Source organism: Coloeus monedula (genome assembly GCF_965178545.1).
Source record: "Coloeus monedula genome assembly, chromosome: 9".
Lineage (NCBI taxonomy): Eukaryota > Metazoa > Chordata > Aves > Passeriformes > Corvidae > Coloeus > Coloeus monedula.
Window position 1 is genome coordinate 7,763,614 of NC_138789.1, and position 18,508 is coordinate 7,782,121.

Sequence of the window (18,508 nt, forward strand, 5' to 3'; positions counted from 1 at the left end):
GTGAGTACCCCTCAGTCACACTCGGGGCGTCAGGCAGGTGGGTTTGGGACAAACCAGTTGCAGCAGAGCGGTGCTGTCCCCCAGACTGCTGTTTCCCGTGTCCGTGGTGCAAAAGACCCATGAGTAACTGCAGAGGGAGGCTTGTCCCTTAGTTAAATCCCAATATTTTACAAGCTGGCTCCAGGCTGGCTCCAGGCACTGCAGCAGACAGTGAGAACAGCCACTGCACCGAGGAAGAAGCCAGATGAACAGGCTACGGACTGCCCAGGACATCTGTTAGGAACCCCAGTGCTGCCAGGCAACCCCACCGGGACTGCCTGGAAGGAGCTGGTTTGTTCCCCAGGGTCTGAAGGCTTTCCATCAAACACCCGTGCCTGCACCTGGGGGAACACCTCCCCGAGGGTACCATTCACTGGAGAGATGCTTGCAAGCCCTCCCACATGGGATTCAGTTCTTCCCTGAATCCATGGGGCTTTGCTGGCTGTGGAAATTCTGCAGTCTGCAAGAATGTGTGTCTTCAATCAAATTTAGCACAGGAACAGGGCTCCAGAGAGGCTGTGGGATCTCTGTCCCTGGGGATACTTGCAATATGCCTAGACACAGCCCTGAGCTGCTGCTCTTGTCTCAAAGCTGAAACTTACCCTGCTTGGAGCAGGTGTTGGTTGACAGACTCTCAGGGGACTTCTCCAGTGCCTGTATCATTCCCACCACCTGGGACTTCCATGCTGTCAGCCAAATTTTGCTAGACATAAACAGAAACCTACAGCAAGAACCATGGAGCAGATCCAGGCTCAAGACTGTCCCACCGCCAGCTTCGGCCTGTCCCAGGCTGAAGTGGGTTCAAGCAGGTGTTCAATTCTCTGCACCATTCTCCCCAGGGATCTCTGCAGGTGCAGTCACAACTGCAACACACAGCATTGATCCTCTGCCCTCTCCCAAAACCAGGAGTAAAAGTTTTCAAGAGCCATGGGCTTGCTGGTGTCTTGCCTTCAGTGGGAAATCATCCCACTCTCGATTCACTTGTCCCGGCGCTGACAGCTCTGTGAAATCCCACCCTGGGCCTGGCACGGGGAAACTGGCAGCACAACAGCTGTTCCCACACACCTCTCATGGGCACAACGGAGCACAGGGATTTCTCAGCTTGTCATGTAATTGTCTGTGCCCAGACTGTTAGCTGTGCCTCTGGGGATGGTGGGAAGCCCGCTCTGTTTTGAGTGGAACAATACATTTTTCAGATGTGGCTGAAGTGCTGTGGCTGGCACTGAACTGTGTAACAAACTCAAAGGAAGTTTCACCACATTGATTCAGGCTGAAAAATCAATGGCCCTGGATCTGTTCTGCCCAGGGAAGGATCAACAGTCAGTGCTGCTCTTTGCACTGCAGTCATCTGGAACCCTGAGGGAAGAGGGCTCTGGCTGTAGGAACATGCAAGCAAAGCAAAGCAAGGGTTTTGGGAATTGTGGGTCTCCTGTGGAGAGGGGAGCCTCTGAGGCCGGTGTTGGCTCTTCAGGCACGCTGCAGGGAGATGAGCTCTACAACTGTGGATATCCAAACACAGGATGGAGCCCTACCTGAGGGTGCACTGCGCATGTGGGGGTAAGGGATGCAACAGCCTAGACTTGAGGTCAGATCTATGTGAGTGGCTCCGTGAACACTTGGAAAGCAGCTCTGGGCTGCTCTCAGGGGGTGGGAAGCACATCCGCAGCTTTCGGGACTTTTGTAAGTTAGGGCCGGGGGTCTGGTCGCAAGAGCTGGCCTTTCTTTAAGAGCAAGATGGAGATTCTCCACTTGCCGCTTGCTTGGTTCCCACCGTGTCCGGTGTTGGGACAAAGATTTGCGTGCAGAGTTCCTTGGCCCGGCTCCCCAGCCCGGAGGGATGCGGGTCCCGCTCCCAGCAGTGCCTTGCCCTGTGCTCCCCGGGTGGGCGGCCGGCGCTGCCCACCCTCCCCCAAGCCGTTCCCGAGGCATTGTTTTCCACTTATCCCTTTTTCGGTTGGGTTTTTTTTTTTTTGAAGTTTGGCGGCGGGGCGCAAGCCCGGCCCCGCGCACCCGGTGCCAGCGCTGGCCGCCCCGCGGTGCTGCCGGGGCCGGAGCTCGCCGGGGGAGGGGGCGCGGAGCCCCCCGGCCGCCTCCCGCCCCCCTCGCTCCGCGCGGGCGCGTCCCCGCCCCGGGGCCGGGCGGGGCGGGGGCTCGGCGGCGGCAGGGCCGGGCGCGCTGCAGGGCTGCCCGGCCGCCGCGGGGCCGCCATGCCCGCCAAGTCCAAGTACAACCTGGTGGACGACCGGCACGACCTCCGCATCCCCCTGCACAACGAGGACGCCTTCCAGCACGGCATCTGCTTCGAGGCCAAGGTGGGCGGCGGGCGCGGGGGTGCCGCTGGGGTCGCCGCCCGGCGCTGCGCCCCGACGCTCCGGGATGCACAGTTTTCCAGCTCTCTTTTCGCATAGCTGTGGGGGTTTTGTGCTTTCCCCGGAGCCCTTCCCCTTGGCGTTGCCTGGTCTCCCCCAAACTCAGCTGCAGAGTTGGGCGAGGCTTCCCACCTAATCCCGTAGGGATGCCCAGACCGGTGGGAAGGGTCAGGCTGGAGTGGGATCACCCTCGCGCTTCACCCCAGCATCCCTCCCTGGCCCTGCATCCCTCCAGGGCTCTGCGTGGTGTTGCTTGGGGACGCTGGCCCCAAGAGCGGGGTCTGTGTGCATCTTCCCGGGAAAGAGCGGAGGGCTCAGGCTTTGCTCTGCGGCTCCAGCGCTGTGGGTAGTGCCGGGGCGCCGCTGGGATGGGAGACGGGTGGTTGGGGTCTGCAGGGTGCCTTGAACCCTGGTGCTCCTCTAGCGTGAGCAGCCGGATGAGCTGTGTGCCATTTGCGGTGCAAGCGGTCAGGGACACGCACCCGAAATAAAAGCTTGCTATTTCTCTTTACGTTTATATCCTTGCTAGTGGATTTGGCACCAAGTGCTCTTTTCTTTTTATCTTTTCCGTTGGGACTTTTCTTTCTCTTGCTCCACGTCGGCTGTGGCTTCCCGCAGGCTGGCGCTTGCCATCTCGCAGCAGACTGGGAAAAGCCAAGCTACCGAGCAAGGAACGCTGGCCAGCAGTAAATTGGGAAGGAGCTGGCCAGAAGACTTGGAAAGGGGAAACATGAAATCCTGCCCCGTTTTCTTCTCCTGGGGGACATGGTTATCATGCTGATGGAGGTACTCAAGTGAGGTTGACTTAGGAGAAAAGCCTGGTGTAAAACCGTTCTGAGCGGCAGGAAGGCAGGCGTCTGTCACACATTGTTGTCTTCGGAGAACACGTGCTGTCAGGGGAATAAAATTTGGCATCTAATTGTGTGCAATGCCCTCGGGGCAAGGCTGCGGCTCATCGGAGGTTGTCAAAGTGTTATTTTCCCCCTTTTCCCGGGGCCGGGAGGGTTCTTCTGCAGAGGCCGTCACCTGCCCGATGGCAGGCACTGTGCTGCAGAGAGCAAAACAGTTGTTTATGGAGCAAACTTAAACCTGCTTTGCAACTATTTGCTGGGAAAGGCTGTTCAAGCTCAACTTTGCAGCCTTTCGCTCCTGGGTGATTGGAGCCGATTGCTGTTTTACTGCCAGCACCTGCTCACCCCTCACCTGCGGGGAGGCTGCAAAGCACCTCGCCTTCTATCCCACGTGCCTCTTCCATGCCAGGTTTGGGTGACCCGGCTTGGGGGCTGAGGAGTGGGATAGGGCGTCAGCAGCCTCTGGGTCTGCTCAGGCTTATCTCTGCTCCACGCTGCCGGTCTGGCTGCATTAACGCAGTGCTGCATATTAGCCTTTGTTAGCTCCTCTTTTTCTTATTTGGTATCCGGTGGCACGCGCTAATGCCAAGCACAATCCGTACGAAACCCAGCTTCTGAATTCGTGGGTTTCTCCAGCAGCCCTCGATGCCAGATACAGAATGCAGATGGCTGAGGCAATTACTCTATCCTTTTATTAGATTGCTGGAGATTAATTAAATGCTTACACTCCTTTACTTCCTTTTATCCCCAAGAATCCCAGGCACTTACACCCGCACGGCTCTTGTTGCAGCCAGGCACCCAGCGCGAGTCACAAAAATGCAGAACTCTGATTTAGAGCAGAACTTTGGGGAAGATTAAACCAGAAAAATGCTCATCTGGGGTGTCAGGACTCACATAGCTGTCTCCTAAAATCCTCCTGGGATAGCTGATAGTGCGGGCAGCGGGGATCCCGATGTTACAGCTCAGCAGCTGGATCAGTGCTCTTTGCTCCAGCAGCCTGAGATTCCTGACGAGCTTGCCTGGGGCTCACTGCAGGGGGGTAATGTGGGCCTGAGTTAGTATGTGCTGATTTATTGCTTTAATTTTTAATTGTATTTTTACACTCAGACCTGCTGCTGTCTTTAAGTGGCACGTGTGGTGGGTGCAGTGCATGTTTTGGTCCATCACTAGCAGCTGGCATCCGTGCTCTTGTTCCCCTTGTCTCTCTCCTGAGGGAGTCTTGGCATCCTGGGTGACTGGGTGGCCACTGGCAGTCAGAATTTGAACCTTTGTCAAGCAGAGGGTGATGGACTTGATGTGAGGCAAGCGGTGCTGTCACTTGAGATGTGATGCCATCAGGAGGCTTGTGCCTCTTGTCCCCACTGGAGCCACTTGCAGCCATATGTGCTGGCACAGGGTCACCGAGTCAGAGCAAAGTGTGCCCCAAGGATTATGTTAATCCATTTTCTGGAGATAAATCCAAGAGTTGGAAAATCCCACTCCATCTTCTTAGGAACAGTAATACATTTCACACTTTTGGATCTGTTTTCATTGGCCACTTCTCTTGGCACCAAACCGTGCTGTATCCCAGAGATGCCTTGGTCAGGCTGCAGGAGATCAGAGGAGCTGGCTCCGAGGGGAGGCAAAATGCTTGTTTTCTTCTGTGTCTTGCAGTCTGAATTGTTGAGTAAAATCAAAAGCCTGGTCTCTTGGGTTAGCTGAAATGTTTGGATGAAAGAACTGAGAGCTGCAGCATGGTGCAGGGGAGTGGACAGAAATTCCCACTGGTTTTCTGGTTAAATAAATGGGGATGTAGAGAGGAAAGACACCTCCTGCTCTCATCCACTTCCATGAAGAGAGGAATGTGAGCTTACTCCTTATCTTCCCAAAGCCTTGGTGCTGCAGGACAAAATCCAGGGGCCACCTTTTGCAACACCAGCAGTTCTGTGCATTCAGGAATTATGACTCAGGCTGTTCCAACGCCTCCAGAGAGAGCAGCAGGCAGAGGGAATGGAGTGGGGTGGTGGAGCCTGGCACTGGATTGCCAGACCCTCATCTGTGGAAGTGCAGGGGAGCTGGGTGCTGCTGGGTTTGCTCAGGGACATCATTACTGTCCGTGTCCTGGGCTGGGCTGGCATTTCCTCCTGCCCCAGAGGTCTTGTGGTCCAGAGCAAGGTCCCACCTGCCAAATGCCCATTATTTGGAAACAGCTGTTAATCCTTCAGTCCTGTTAATCCCTTCACAGCACCTTAATGTATGTGGTTCCCAAAGAGGGGGCAGATAGGTGTCTCTCTGCTGCTGCTCCCCCGTGTGCAGGCAAGGGGAGAGGAGGCTGCCCAAACACACCTCAATCCTTGGTGGACCCAGTGCCTGTGGTCTGGGACTGCCATGGGCCTGGGCATCACGTGCTGAAACCTGCTGTCCCTGATACCAGACCTGCTTGCAGATAAATGTGAGACTCAAGGTTCGGGAGGGTTGCTGTTCTTCTGTGCAGCAGGTGGGGTTTTTGGGTTTGGCAGGTGGGGGTTTTTTTTCCCTTAAGTGGTCTTGGCAACCAGGCACTTTCTCTCATTTTTCTCAGTGCTTTTCTCCGCTTCTGTGCGTGGGAAACTGAAGTTGAACTGAGCATCTGCTGCTGTCTATGTTTGGAGATGGGACATGGAGGAGACTTAAGTCTGATCCATTCTGTCCCTTCCTCTGAACCTCTCCAGTCCACCTGCCTACCACCCTCCAGAGGATGCGAGCACCGGCAGGCACTGCCAGTTGCTCCAAAGAGAAATCCTTCATCAGGAAAACAATTATGGCCTCAGGTGAACACTAAGCAGGGAGTACATGTGTGTTTCCACTCCCGTGTATATTTTTATGTACTTAGGGGCTGCAAATATAAGTGTTGGAAGTGAGTTGAATTGCAGGCAGCCCTGATTGAGGTGTTCAGTTCCCCTCCACTGCTTCAGGCACCCTTCCCAGCAAGGGCCCTTTTCCTGGAGGGCTGGGAAGCAGGAGACAGGTTGTGTGAAGCTCTGCACCAGTTTGGCTGCCTGCGAGAGAGTTGGCAGCTCTGTTTGGGGGCTGTTTGTACTGGCAGCTCTGGTGTGCTCTGTTGGGGCTGCTCAGCCCAGAGCAAAGCTGCAGTGTGCCTGAGCCCGGATTGCTCGCTCCAGGCTATAAATAACCTTCCCAAGTCTACGAAGGTTCTTGTCTGAAACAGTGGCATATTTCTGCCATACTTGTTAAGTCAGTTCATAGGCTGCTTAGTGAAGCTCTTAGCAAAGAAAACTCAGTCTGGATTTGGCAAAGCCGTGTGTGCCCAGACTGGGTCCCAGACGGGCGGCGCGTGGGCTCTGCAGATGCCAGAAGGTCCCGAGGGAGCAGCAGCGGGGGTGGGATGCTCCCAGCCCTGCTTTCTGCAGTGCTCTGCTCTTGCACATCCCTGCTGAGGCTGGGTGTAGGTGCAGGAAGCACAGGCCCTGCGTGGGGGCAGCTGTGGGCGGCGTGCCTGGGTGGGGAACGGAAACACGGCGAGTGGACAGTCCTGCTCCACTGGCATGGAAAAGCTTCATCCCTCCTCGGCACCTGCTGGCTCTGTGCCCTGCTGTCCCCGCTGCACAGCCACCTGCAGCAAAGGTGTTTCCCCTTTTCACGTGAGCCCTGCTTTGGCTGGTGGGAGGGGAGGGTGGGTGTGGTGCTCACGGCTCTGGTGAGTGTCTTGGAGTCCCCAGAGCTCTGTGTTTTTGGCAATTGAGCCCTGCTGCAGCTCCTAAGCAGAGCAAGTGCTGCTGGGACCAGCAGGCACATAAGCTCTGATGTCCTTAAGGGTTATCCCTGGCCAGTGCTGCCTGGTGTGAGGGTCCCTGGTGTGTTAATGCCCAGTGTCCAGGTGCACAGCTCTGGATGGGTCTGATCCCCTGCCTCAGACCACCTGGCTGCCAGGGCTGGATGTGCTGTCCTCAGGGTGCAGAGCCCTGCTAAGGGAGGAACTGGGAAAGGCTGAGGTGCCCAGCTCAGCAGAGCACCCGTCTGCTGGACTCAGAATAGAAAGCCAGGGCCTTTTTCCGTTCAAGTCGGCTGGCATCGTGAACTTTCCATCCCTTTTGGCCTCTCAGCCTGCACCACCACAGTCTGAGTAAACTTCCCTCTTTCCATGCAGCAAGGCTGGGTGTTCCTGAGGTGCAGGGCAGAGCTGGGGCCATGCCAGCCCAGACCCTTGGCTCCCCGGGCTGAGGCCATGCATGGGCAACTGGAGAGCAGGAAGAGTGGGACAGCAAAAGTCCTGGGAATGGATTTCTCCTTGCTTTCCCTGACAGCAGCAGCCCGGGGAGAAATCCTTATCAGCCAGACTGCAGACAGACAGGGTGTTCCCCGGGTGCTGGGGAAATGAAGAGGTTTCAGACTGGTGCCTGAGCACTTTGTCCCTCACTTCGTGGCACAGCCATGTGTGGCAGGGCCAATGTCCCAGTACCTGGTGCAGCCTCACACCATCCTGGATTCTGTAGAAATCTGGGGACCCTTGTGCCCCGTATGGGATGGCCCCCATCGGGCTGCTGGTACCTCTGGTAACCCCTCCCTAACCCGGGGGCAGGATCCCCTGTTCAGACAGTGCTCTCCTGGCCCTGAAGACAGCCTGGGGCTGATGCCAGCATGTCCCCCCTCCCTGCTGCCTGCCTGCAGCTCCCATAGAGAAGCCGTGGCTCCTCATCTGTGGCAGGGTCTCTGGCTCGGGGTGGCTCTGGAAGCTGGAAACCGGCAGCCAGCCAGTCCAGGCTCCCCTGTAAGCTGGGGATGATTCAGCCCTGACCTTTGCACGCGGTATTGGGCTGTTGGAGTAGCAGGAAGGCGGCAGCTCCTCCCCAGGAAGGCTTTGGCTGCCCACCTCTGCCCACCACCGATCTCATCAACACCCCTTCCAAGGTGTCCCCTGGCAGTGATGCGATTGGCCTTCAGTTTTCTGAAAATATCTGCCACCTGCTGTCACAGAAAAAGCAACTTCTCAAGAAAATTCATTTCTGACAGAGCAGAAAACGAGCAGTATTAAACAGCCTCGAGGAAAAATGAGAAACTGAGTGACTTGTGCAAACAGTCCCTTGGCAAAGTGCTCCCCTTTGTTTTCTGTTCAAAAAACAAATTTATTTTTTTTTCCTGGCATTTCCCAGAACTGGGCAGATCTTTGGTAAGCCATGGGCAGAGGGTGGGTGGTGTAGGCTGTGTGCAGAGGCCCCTTCCCACTGTGCCTGGGACAGAGAGGAGAGCCTGTTTGCATGGGGAGGGGACAGCAAGCAGAGTCCCTTTGGGTGCTGAGAAGGCCGGTGGGTGATGGCCACCTGTGCCATGGCAGGGGGAGGGACTGCCCTTTCTGGGGAGCCTGGAAGGATGGATGGAAGGCTGGATCCCACACATGGGGATCAGGAGAGGCAGGGCATACGAAGGACCGAAAGCACCCTACAAAAGAGGTGCTTTGTGCTGGTATCACAGCCTTGAGCAGCTCTGGCTGTTGGCATTGTGAGGGCTGCCTTTGTGGGGCTGCCAGGGCTCCTGCTGCATGAGGGACCCCCTTGGCTGCCCATTCACCGTGCGGGTGGCCTTTCTTCTCCTAATTGGGCTGGGGAGGAGGAGGCTGCCCAGGGCTGCCCTCCCCACCTTCAGAGCTCGGGTATCGGTGACCCCCTAATCCCATTTGGCTCTTGGGTGCGGGTGGGAGACTCCAGTTCTGTCCCCCCATCCTTTGGCAGGGTGGTGGGGCCGTGGATCTGGAGGTGATTATTTGGAAAAGCCACATCCTGCATATGTACATATGTTCTCCCCCTTGGTTCGCAGGGGCTTGGGGAGGGTGAGCTCTTTCATGGGTTTATTTTCTTTGTCAGCTCTTTTGCACAGCTTTATTTTCTTCCCTTTTGTCTCGGGCACCTTCCTTTCTCCTTCCTGCCTCCCTTTCCCAGGGGGTCAGCTGGCTGGCACGGATGCTGGCCCAAGCCCTGGGAGCCAGGACAATGGCCCTTGGAGGGACTGGGACCACCGCCGTGTGCCTGGCACCTCGCTGGGGACACGTGTGTGTTAAAAGGAAGGCAAAAATCTGTGCCTGGGAGTCCCCATGTTTTGGGGGGGGGGGGGGGAGGGGGTCTCTGAAGCTCCTGCCCTGGGAGAGAGGGAGCTCAGTGGTGGGTTGGAGTGAGAGGGAAGTATTGCACTGTGGAGGCTCTGGCTGCTTTACTTATCCTCATCTTTACTTCACCTGCTTGTTCCCACACCTATTCCCATAATTAAAATTGGTGCTGTGAGTAGGAGGGCTGGAGGAGAGGGGAGCAGGAGCAGCCCTTGGCGTGCTCATTGCCTGCAAATCACTACTAAATAGGGATGGCTTCTCAGACCATCCCCCCATCTCGCCTGGGAAGTGGTTTAGCTGAAAGACCAACCCCCAGGTCCCCATTTTTGGGGGATACTCACCACACTGTGAGGGGTTACTCTTCTGCAGTGCACTTGTCACATGTGATTTCTGCCCTGAAGGAGAAATCTGTGGAGACTTTGTCCATCTGCTGGGTTGTGTGAAATGTGTAAAAAATACCTGCCTCCAGAGTGGAGGGAGGGGAGGGTGTTTTTGGAGCTGTGAGCGCAGTAATTGTGCGAAGTGAGCCCACACTGGGACTGGATGTGCCGTGGGCTCTGGTGTGAGCACCCACAGGCTGTAGCATACAGCAGGATGCCCTGGAGACCAGGTTTGGAGCAGAGGTGAATCCTGCAGGGTTTGTGACCTGTGCTCCTTGGTTTGGGTACGTGTGAACATGAGCTGGAGAGGGGCACAGATAGGACAGCATCCAGACATCCCTACTGCTGGTGCTGTTTCTCAGGAGGCCTATCCAAGGAGGTGGTGCCTGGCCCAAGGGGGTGTCTGGTTTCTTCTCCATTACATGCTTACAGGGCACCCCAGCCCTGCTGGGCTCACACATGCAGTTGTGGCCATGAGGTTGTGGTGGGCAGCCAGGAACTTGGCGTTGCTGGAATCCATGTGGCCGTGGGAGCCAGCAGTGGATGCAGCTGTGTCCTGCCCAGCTGGCACTGCTTGCCCTGTCCTTGGGCATGGCTGTGTTCTGCACCTGCCCGGGCAAGGAAAGCACAGGGGAAGGAAAGTGATTACCAGGCACTGACCTCATGCAGCTGGGAATAGCTGAAAGAAGATCGGCTTCCTCTGGCTGCAAAAGTCTGTGCTTCTCCAAGTGGTCCTTGGCGGAAAAGTGATGTGGGAAGGCTTGGTGGGGAAGTACAACAGGGATGTTTGCCTGGCAGAGCAGGATGGGGAAAGGCTTCTTCCTCAGGTCCTCATGGTGACTGCAAGTTCAGGGCTCCGGCTGCCTCTGTCCTTCTCCTCAGCTCCTGCTTTTTACTGATGGTGTCCGGAGTTTACATCAGAAACGGGGCTGTATTGATGTCCAAGATGCCTCTCTCGGATGACGTGCCCCTTTGAAGGGGTGGCAGACTGTGTGTAGGGGATGTGACAGGGAGTTCACCCAGAGCTGTGCGCTCTCAGCAGGGCAGTGAGGGGCTGGGCAGCTGGTGCCGCGTGTGCCGCGCGTCGTGGGCTGTAATTCCCGGTTACGTAAGGCTGCCCTGCACCGCGGCAGCCTGCACGGCACGTGACGCACACGCCAGCTGTTTGGGGGTATTTTTATATCCTCTCTCTTCACATCTCCCCTCGGCACTGACGGCCCGGTGCTGGTCACTGGACACCTGCCTCTGTGTCCCCCCATGCAGGAGCTGCACATCTGGGGATGGCCTCGCCGAGCTGCTGGGCTTCTTGGGTTGGGGCGTGGGGCCTTAGCAAGGAGGACTCTCAGAAATGCAGGGCTCTCTGAGTTTCAGCTCATACACAAAGCCTAGGCGTGGTCATGCATCCCCTGCACCGTGCCCTCTCTCCTTAGAGGTGGCAATCCCAGTGGAGAGGAGCTGGGAGTCGCACAGCAACGCTGGGAGAGAAATAACTCCTCTCAGCAGCCTCTGCCTGCGCGGTGACACCTGAACATGTGTTGAGACACTTAGGCACCCATGTCAGTGCTGCTGCTGGAAACCAGTGACCTGGGCTTTCATGGTGTCAGCAGAAGTTATGGCCATATTCACGGGAACACGTAGCCCTGCTGGGTTTAGTGCCCGTGCTGTGCTGCCGAGGGTTACGTCAGCCCCTGTGTCGAGATGAAGCGTGGGAGCACAGAGGGCCAGTAAATAGGCTCAAAATGCTTTTCTTCTAACTACACGTTTTTAGTGCTCAGCATTGACTCTTCATCGCTTGTCTGTTTTCTGATCCTTCTTCAGAATCTGCCCTCTTCCATTTTATTTTTAAAAAGGTTTTTGTTCGGCGTCTCTCCGTGCTGGGTCGCAGTGGCGCTGCCTTTGGTCCCCTTTGAATAGCAAAGCGGCTCCTTTATTCTGGAGGCTAGGCCTGGAGGCTCAGCATCCCTGCAAAAACAGCCATGGTTTTGGCAGGGCTGTAATTGAATAATGCAGGGCCTGTCACAGGACAGGTTGGTCCGGCTATTTTAGGGATATTCCAATATCCAGGTCTGTAATAGATGAGTCACTGCAGCCGAAGGGATATTTGTTTATACCTGTGTGCTTTGATCATGGCCTAGATGAGTGAGTCCTGCTGGCCTGCTGGCTGAAGCTATTTTATTACTAGAAAAAGGGTTTTTGACTACTTGCAATGTTGCGGTGAGGGAACAGCTTCATGATGGGAAGCGTGCAAGGATTCAGGTGCAGCAGGCAAAATGCTGCTCGTTCCCCAGAAGTGACCCTGGGTTCCCTCTGTGGATAGTGTGGATACCACTGAGGCCGTGGTGGGACCGTAGGGTTTCCAGTGCTGTAGGAACTTGACTAATCTCCTTTCTTTCCCTACAGTACATCGGGAGCCTGGATGTGCCACGGCCAAACAGCCGGGTGGAGATCGTGACGGCCATGAGGCGCATCAGGGTGAGTGTGGCCAGAGTGCTCCTTCCCCTTCTGCGTCAGGGTGCCTGGAGTTCTCCTCCATCTGCCTGTGCAGCTTTGTCTTGTGTAAATCCTGTCCTCCAGTGTACTCATAACTCTGTGTTTTTCACTGTCCCTCTCTCTGCTGACATCTCCATGTCACCCGGGCACGGTGCTTGCAGGCTCTGTGTGGCGTAGTCCTGTTTGCAGCATGGCTGTCCCCGCGGTACCTGGGCATCCTGTGCAGTAGCAGGGCTCTGTCAGTGCTCCCAGTGCTGCATCCCGTGCTGTGGGGGCAGGAATGGGGTGGAAGGTGGATGTGGGATGTCAGGCTGCTGGCCGCGGGTGGTAACTGTAGCATGTCCACGATTAGGAGGATTTCCTCATTTTTCGGTCCCAATAACAAAGTAACAACAAGCTACTTGTGCAAGAGGTAGTTTAGGGTTTTACTGCTTGTGTAAGAATTTCAGCAACATGAAAATTCAGGCACTGCCTGGATATGGCAGCAGCTTAGTGCTAAATGGCAATGTGCAAATTAAGGTGCAGAGTAACGAGCTCTGGGGCTGGCCAGCAGTGAGCTTGTTTAATGGTGAGTAGGTCAGGGGGTGTCTGTCATCTGGTAATGAAGTCATCTGGCTTCCCAAAATACTTACAGCCAGGATATGGGACACTCCTGCCGTATAATGCTTGGCCAATAGCCAGGAGAGGAGCTTTTCTTCTGCTCCCCAGCCTCTCACCAGCACAACTGGAAGGTGTTCAGAGGGGGCTGGCAGGGGAGCAAACCATGTACCCCATAACTTGCTGCCCCCAGGCTTAAAACAGCAGGAGCTTGACTGCTCTTCAACAAGGGACAGCCCTTTGGGCTGGACCTCAGTGTGCTGTCTGTGGCCTTGTGGCTGCAGGTGTGGGTAATTTGGTCTGTCCTTGGGCCACAGCAAGGAGTCTACCCTGTCCTCCCAGGATGGCTCTCCCCTGGGAATAACACTCTTCACTGGAAGGACCCGAAGGCACTTGCAGGGACATTGGGTAATGGATGAGCTGTCTTTCTGCTGGTCTCATGGGATCCCATAAGCACCAAAGCTGCTCCTGTCACTGAGCAGCTGTACCAGAGCTTTGCTCCTCTCAGCCCTCCATGCAGTCTCTTGGTATAATCTCATTTTCCCTTTCACCAGAGGAGGAGAGGAGTATCATATCCCAAGGTAAGGAGTATCACATCCAAAGGACACAGATTTCAAGGCTCTTCTGTTTCAAACTTTGAGGGTGTAAATAGTTTGTGGGCTTTCCTCAACAGCTTTCCTATCTTCTATCTTGTCCTCTCCGTGGAGGTTGATGTTGTAACTGGTGCACAAACTGGGAAGTCCTTTATGGCATGAGTTTTTTGTCCAGACGAGGTTTGGGACAGAACAACTGTTATGCCATTGAGAGCTCTTATAAACAGCGGTTTCCTTCACTGCCTTTCAAGACTTCTGAAAGAATGCAGCTCCAGCCCCAAAAATCACAGAGCTCCACCTCAGTATGGGAGGATTGGAACAAATCTGAGGGCTTAAGTAAACCCTGGGGGAAAAAGAAGAGCACCAGAACGTCCGTGTTGACCAATACAAATAAACTCAAGCACAGTCTAGAAAATTCATAGGTACAGCTCTGAATGGCGAGGAAAGGACACAGAGCAGGGTAAAATAATGGTTTCTCATGGTGAATGATGTATTTGAAGCGTGTGCTCAGACTTTCCTCACCTGTGTAAGACAGAAGAGATGCAAGTCATTGAAAGGCTGTGACTTTGCAGATCAGATCTGCCAGAGAGACTTTGAATGTGTGTTTATTTGTTGGGGCTGCTGTTTGTGAGGAGGGTGCCAGGATGGTTGGTTTGATGGCTGTTTACGTGCAAAGCCCCCCCGGTTTCCTGTGCTTTGCCCTGGCTGTGTGCCTGGCAGCAGGACACAGCATTGCTGAGGGCGTTTCTGGCTGGGCTGGGTGCCGGGGGCTCATTTCAGTTTGGCTGGAGCTGAAGGAATGCATGTCCTCCTTAAAGAGCACAGCTACCCTTGTGCTTTACGGAATAAAATAATCCCATAATATTGGCATGGGGAAACCAGAGGAAGAAAAAGTTTATTTAGGCACAGAAAGCAAGCAATGAGAGATCATCAAGTGCAAGCAACAGCAGTTCTGTGTGTAGGGTGAGAAGCAGCTGCTGACCCTGAGGTTTGTGTGGTTTTTAGTGCAGTCCCTGGTTTAGGGGGAAAAGTGCTCTGTCTCAGTTTGTTCCAAGTTAGTCAGTGCTGGTGAAGGAGGGGAACCCTCACCATCCCCTCTGCTGCTTCAGCTCCCCTTTCTCAGTGCTGCCTTCACCATAGCTGCTTTCTGGGCTTTGCCTCTAAATGCTTAAAAAAATGATTCTGCAAAGAAGTGAGGATGCTCTCTGCCCAAGAGTGAGGATCCCAGTGGGGAGGATGCCCTGGAAGCCCCCCGTGACTGCCTGTGCTGGGCTGGGAGCAGGGAGGGACTGGGACAGCAGCAGCAGCACCTCCTGTAGCGCTGCCTCCCTTCTACTCCCCCACACTCGGGGCCTGGCAGATCCTGGCTTCCTGTTTAGATGGAGACCTGACCCTTTGGGGGCACAGAGGAGGACACTGCATAGCTGACATTGCTGGGATGCCTGCTGCAGGCAGGCTCGCTGCTGCTGCCACACTGCAGAGCAGAGCAATGGCCGTGGGCAGGACGGCTCCACCTGAGCCGTGTAGGCTGAGCCCAGATCTGGTCCCTTTTGTGGATCAGGGGTGAGAGGGACTTTAAACAGGGGGTTGGTGTTGCAGGCCACGGATGCCATCCACTTCCTCTGCACTGCTGAAGGGTTGGTGATGCCATGGCCATCCTCGTGGCCCTGACCAGAGGGAGTTTCTGCCCAGAAGTAGGAGAATGTGGAGAACTCCCAGGATTCTTGCAGCTTGGGGTGAGGAGGGAAGGGGAGGTGCTCAGCTGACTGTCTCTGCTTTTCCTTCCTGCGTGGACTGGGCTTGCTGGGGATACAGCCCTCACTGCACTGCCCCTGGTGCAAATCCCTGGCCCTGAAATGACTCAATGGAATGGGACATTAGCCATGCTAGAGATCCACTTGGAGGGCATTTTGTGAGCATTTGCTGCAGCTTTCCTCCGAAACCCACATCTCTCCTGCAGACCACTGATGGCCACATATATAATAAATACAACAGACCAGGGCTTGTTTTCTGGGCAAGCAGCAGGGCTTGTGTGAGTACAACTGGCTCCGTTCCCCTCCTCATCCCAGAACAGGGTGACCCAGTCCATGTTGCTTCATGCTCTGAACTGCTGGAGTAGGTTGGCTTTCAAAATGCTCCTTGGCTCCTCTGGAGGCAAGCTCTAAGGAACAGATCCGTACGTCCAGGAAGTTACCTGTGGGCACCTGAACATCAAAAAACCCCAAATTAAGAGTGGTGTATCTTCCCAACCCTAAAGATTATGAGCTGTTGAAGATTTCAGTTGAAAGTGCCTGGGGAGGTGGCAAGATACCTTTTTCCTTCCCCTCCCTTCCCGATGAGCTCCTGGGCCCTAAGTGACAATGACAACTGTATATTTTTTATGTTGTCATGATGTAAATACATGCAGAGGCTTTCCTCTCTGTGCCCCTGGCATGTCTCCAGTGCAGCCAGTGCTGCCTGGCTGGGGCTTGGTGCTGTGGTTCTAGAGAATTTGGAATTGGCCCTTTTGGATTGCTGAGTGCAGCTTTAATCCAGGTTTTCTTTGGAGCCAGAAAGGATGAAATCCTATATAGGCGCTTCTTAAAAGCTGCCTCTGTGAAAGTCTTCTGCAAGGCTGTTTCTGGGAAGTGTCCAGCTGAGTTTTGCAGGCTCAAAACAGGGAGGCATTCCAAGCACTTGAAAATCTTGCTTCTCTACACCTCCTACTCTGTCAGGTACATCTGATTTTGTGGGACTTTGGCTGCTTTGCATAGCTGAGCTCAGTTTTAGCAAATTGGCAAAACTGCTGAATTTCAACAAGCTTGTGTAAAGAAAGATTTTGCATCCTCTGCAGGCCACAGGTGCAGTTGGACTGGTGTGAAAATTGATGTGTGTGGCCAGTTATTTGTGTGGAGCTCCTGGTGTAACTTGGAGCTTATTTAATTAGAGTATTTCTCAGATATCCCTGCTCCTGCCAATGGTGAATTTTTAAAAGCATGAGGCCATTTACAGCGATGCCTTCCTTTTTTTTCTTCTTTTCTCTCACTGTGCATGGCTGTCCCTGCTGTAGAATGGAGCAGGATTTGGGAGCAAGCTGGCCCTGGTTGCCTGGGACAGCCCACCCCTGTCTGTCTGTGAGGACCAGCACAGTGGGAAGTGGGCTGGCCAGGAGATGCTCAGGCTTTGGCCACCTGAAGAGAACACAGCCTGCTCCGTGCCAAGTCACGGCGCTTGGTGCAAGGTGAATTATTGACGAGCTAATGACTCGATGTGGTTATCCAAGATGAACAAGATTATGTCGTATTAGATCTGGGAGGAACTGAAAGGATGTCTGTAATAATTTCAATTGCTCTTTCAGTGCTCTGACAGTCACAGTAAAGGGGTGAAGCCTTCTGGGCAAGCTCATATTTCTCCTGGCATCACTGGTGCCAGTTAATGTCATGATAAAATAATGGCTAGTCTGGTATTGCTAAGCATGAAATATGCCAGGATCTCATCCTGTGGTTAGCGTTTAATCAATAAACTGGTTAAATTAGTACCCAGATTGATTGGAGCAGCCTTTTGTCCAAGACTGCCCACAGGGAAGGGATGGTTTCTGGGAGAGCTGGCCAAAACGTGGTGACCCTGGCTTTATTGTCTGCCTTAATATCATGGCCAGGTTGGGATGAGTGTTTTCCAGTGGAGCTGTGGGCTCCAATGGAGTGCTTTCCAGTGGAGCAGTGAGTAACGTGAGTTATAATGCACATATAGTAAAATGAGTTTAGGGAGGTAAATGACTCCATGTGGCAGAAGACGGGCATCTGGACTGTTGAAGAGGTGTGAAGTGTGAGCCATTAATACTGGAAAGCAAAGTCTGAGCCCTGGAGGAAGGCAGTGAGGAAAGGGCTTTGGGCACTGCTTGCCAGAGAGACTTTGGGAAGGCGCTGAGAGCCCTGAGACACGAGCAAGTACTGCCTGTGCCGGCTCTCTCCTGAGCGTGCTGGGTCATGCAGTGGCAGGAATGACTGGGCTCAGCCAGACGTCTGACCTGGTGGGTGCTGAGGAGATGAGGAACAGGCACGATCCTTCGTCCCCTGGGAGCTGGCTTGCTAAATAAGTCATGATAAGCACATTGCCTTTCAGCTTCCAGGAATGCCTAATCTAAGAGTTCTCTGCCAAACTTGGGACAGCAGTGTGTCCCTCGTGGCCAGGCTCCAAAACATGGTGGGGTAGACAGGAAAGAGCAGGGAGTTCTCAGCTGGATGGAGGGCTAGGGTGTGGAGCCAGTGAGGATGAAGGAAACTATAACCCAGGTGGGGGAGCGTGGTTTGGGAAAGCTCCTGAGCCAGGAGGTGCATGCCATGTGTGAGACGTCTTCCCCATACCTCCTTGTGTCCCTGAGGAGCTCAGCACTTCTGCTCTGGGCAAGTGTCCCGCGGGCAGGCGACGCTCAGGGCTCTGGCCAGAACACATCGAGTGGCGCTGGGCACACCAGCACAGGCAGCAGTGTTCCTGGTGGGTGATGCTGGCCTGCAGCCAGCCCAGTGCCTTTGAGAGGGCTGGGAGCCAAGCAGGCACCAAGCCCAGGGCAGGACTGGAGCTGCTGGCAAAAAGCTGGGAGGCAGCAGTGCCTTCTGTCCTCTCCAGCCCCATCATACATCCTTGCCCTCCGTTTGCTTGGGTTGGACTTCCCTGGGTTGGACTCAGTTCCTTCTCTGGGAGCCTACGGTGTCTCCCTGTGATTCATCTCCCTCCCTGGCTGGGGGCTTTCCCCATCATGCTCACACTGAGTCACTTTACTGCCTTGTCAGTGCCACTGTCTGAGCCATCAGCAGATATCTGCGGGGAGCTCAAGGGAGAGGATGGGGAGTAATGTCTGTCAGGCTCCCTGAATGTGGGGGGAGGGCAGGCCTTCTCTATCACTCCCTCCCAGCCAGGGGATGCTCTGCTGGCTCCCACCCCCTCTGTAAGTTCACGGCCAGCGTGTAAAGTCATTTCACAAATGTCCATCCTGCATGCCCTTGTGCTTCCTCCTCTTCCTCCTGCTTCCCACTTGCTCTTCCTCAGAAATGGTTCTTCCAGCATGTTTAAGGATTGCACTGGTGGGTTGCACTATCTGTGGGGCACAGCATGCTGCACAGGTGACCCTGGCTTT

The 18,508-nt window shown here is 54.7% G+C and overlaps 1 protein-coding gene across 2 annotated transcripts in view; it reads left to right on the plus strand.

Annotated features, from left to right (window-relative positions):
• Positions 1 to 2,204: 2,204 nt before the first annotated feature.
• Positions 2,205 to 18,508, plus strand: part of NOS1AP (nitric oxide synthase 1 adaptor protein) — a 38,350-nt gene continuing 22,046 nt past the window's right edge. For both annotated transcript variants that reach the window (XM_082287469.1, XM_082287470.1), the window contains exons 1-2: positions 2,205 to 2,351; positions 12,116 to 12,187. In XM_082287469.1, the coding sequence (XP_082143595.1) occupies positions 2,247 to 2,351; positions 12,116 to 12,187 (177 nt within the window). In that variant the 5' untranslated portion in view covers positions 2,205 to 2,246. The remainder of the gene's footprint in view (positions 2,352 to 12,115; positions 12,188 to 18,508) is intronic.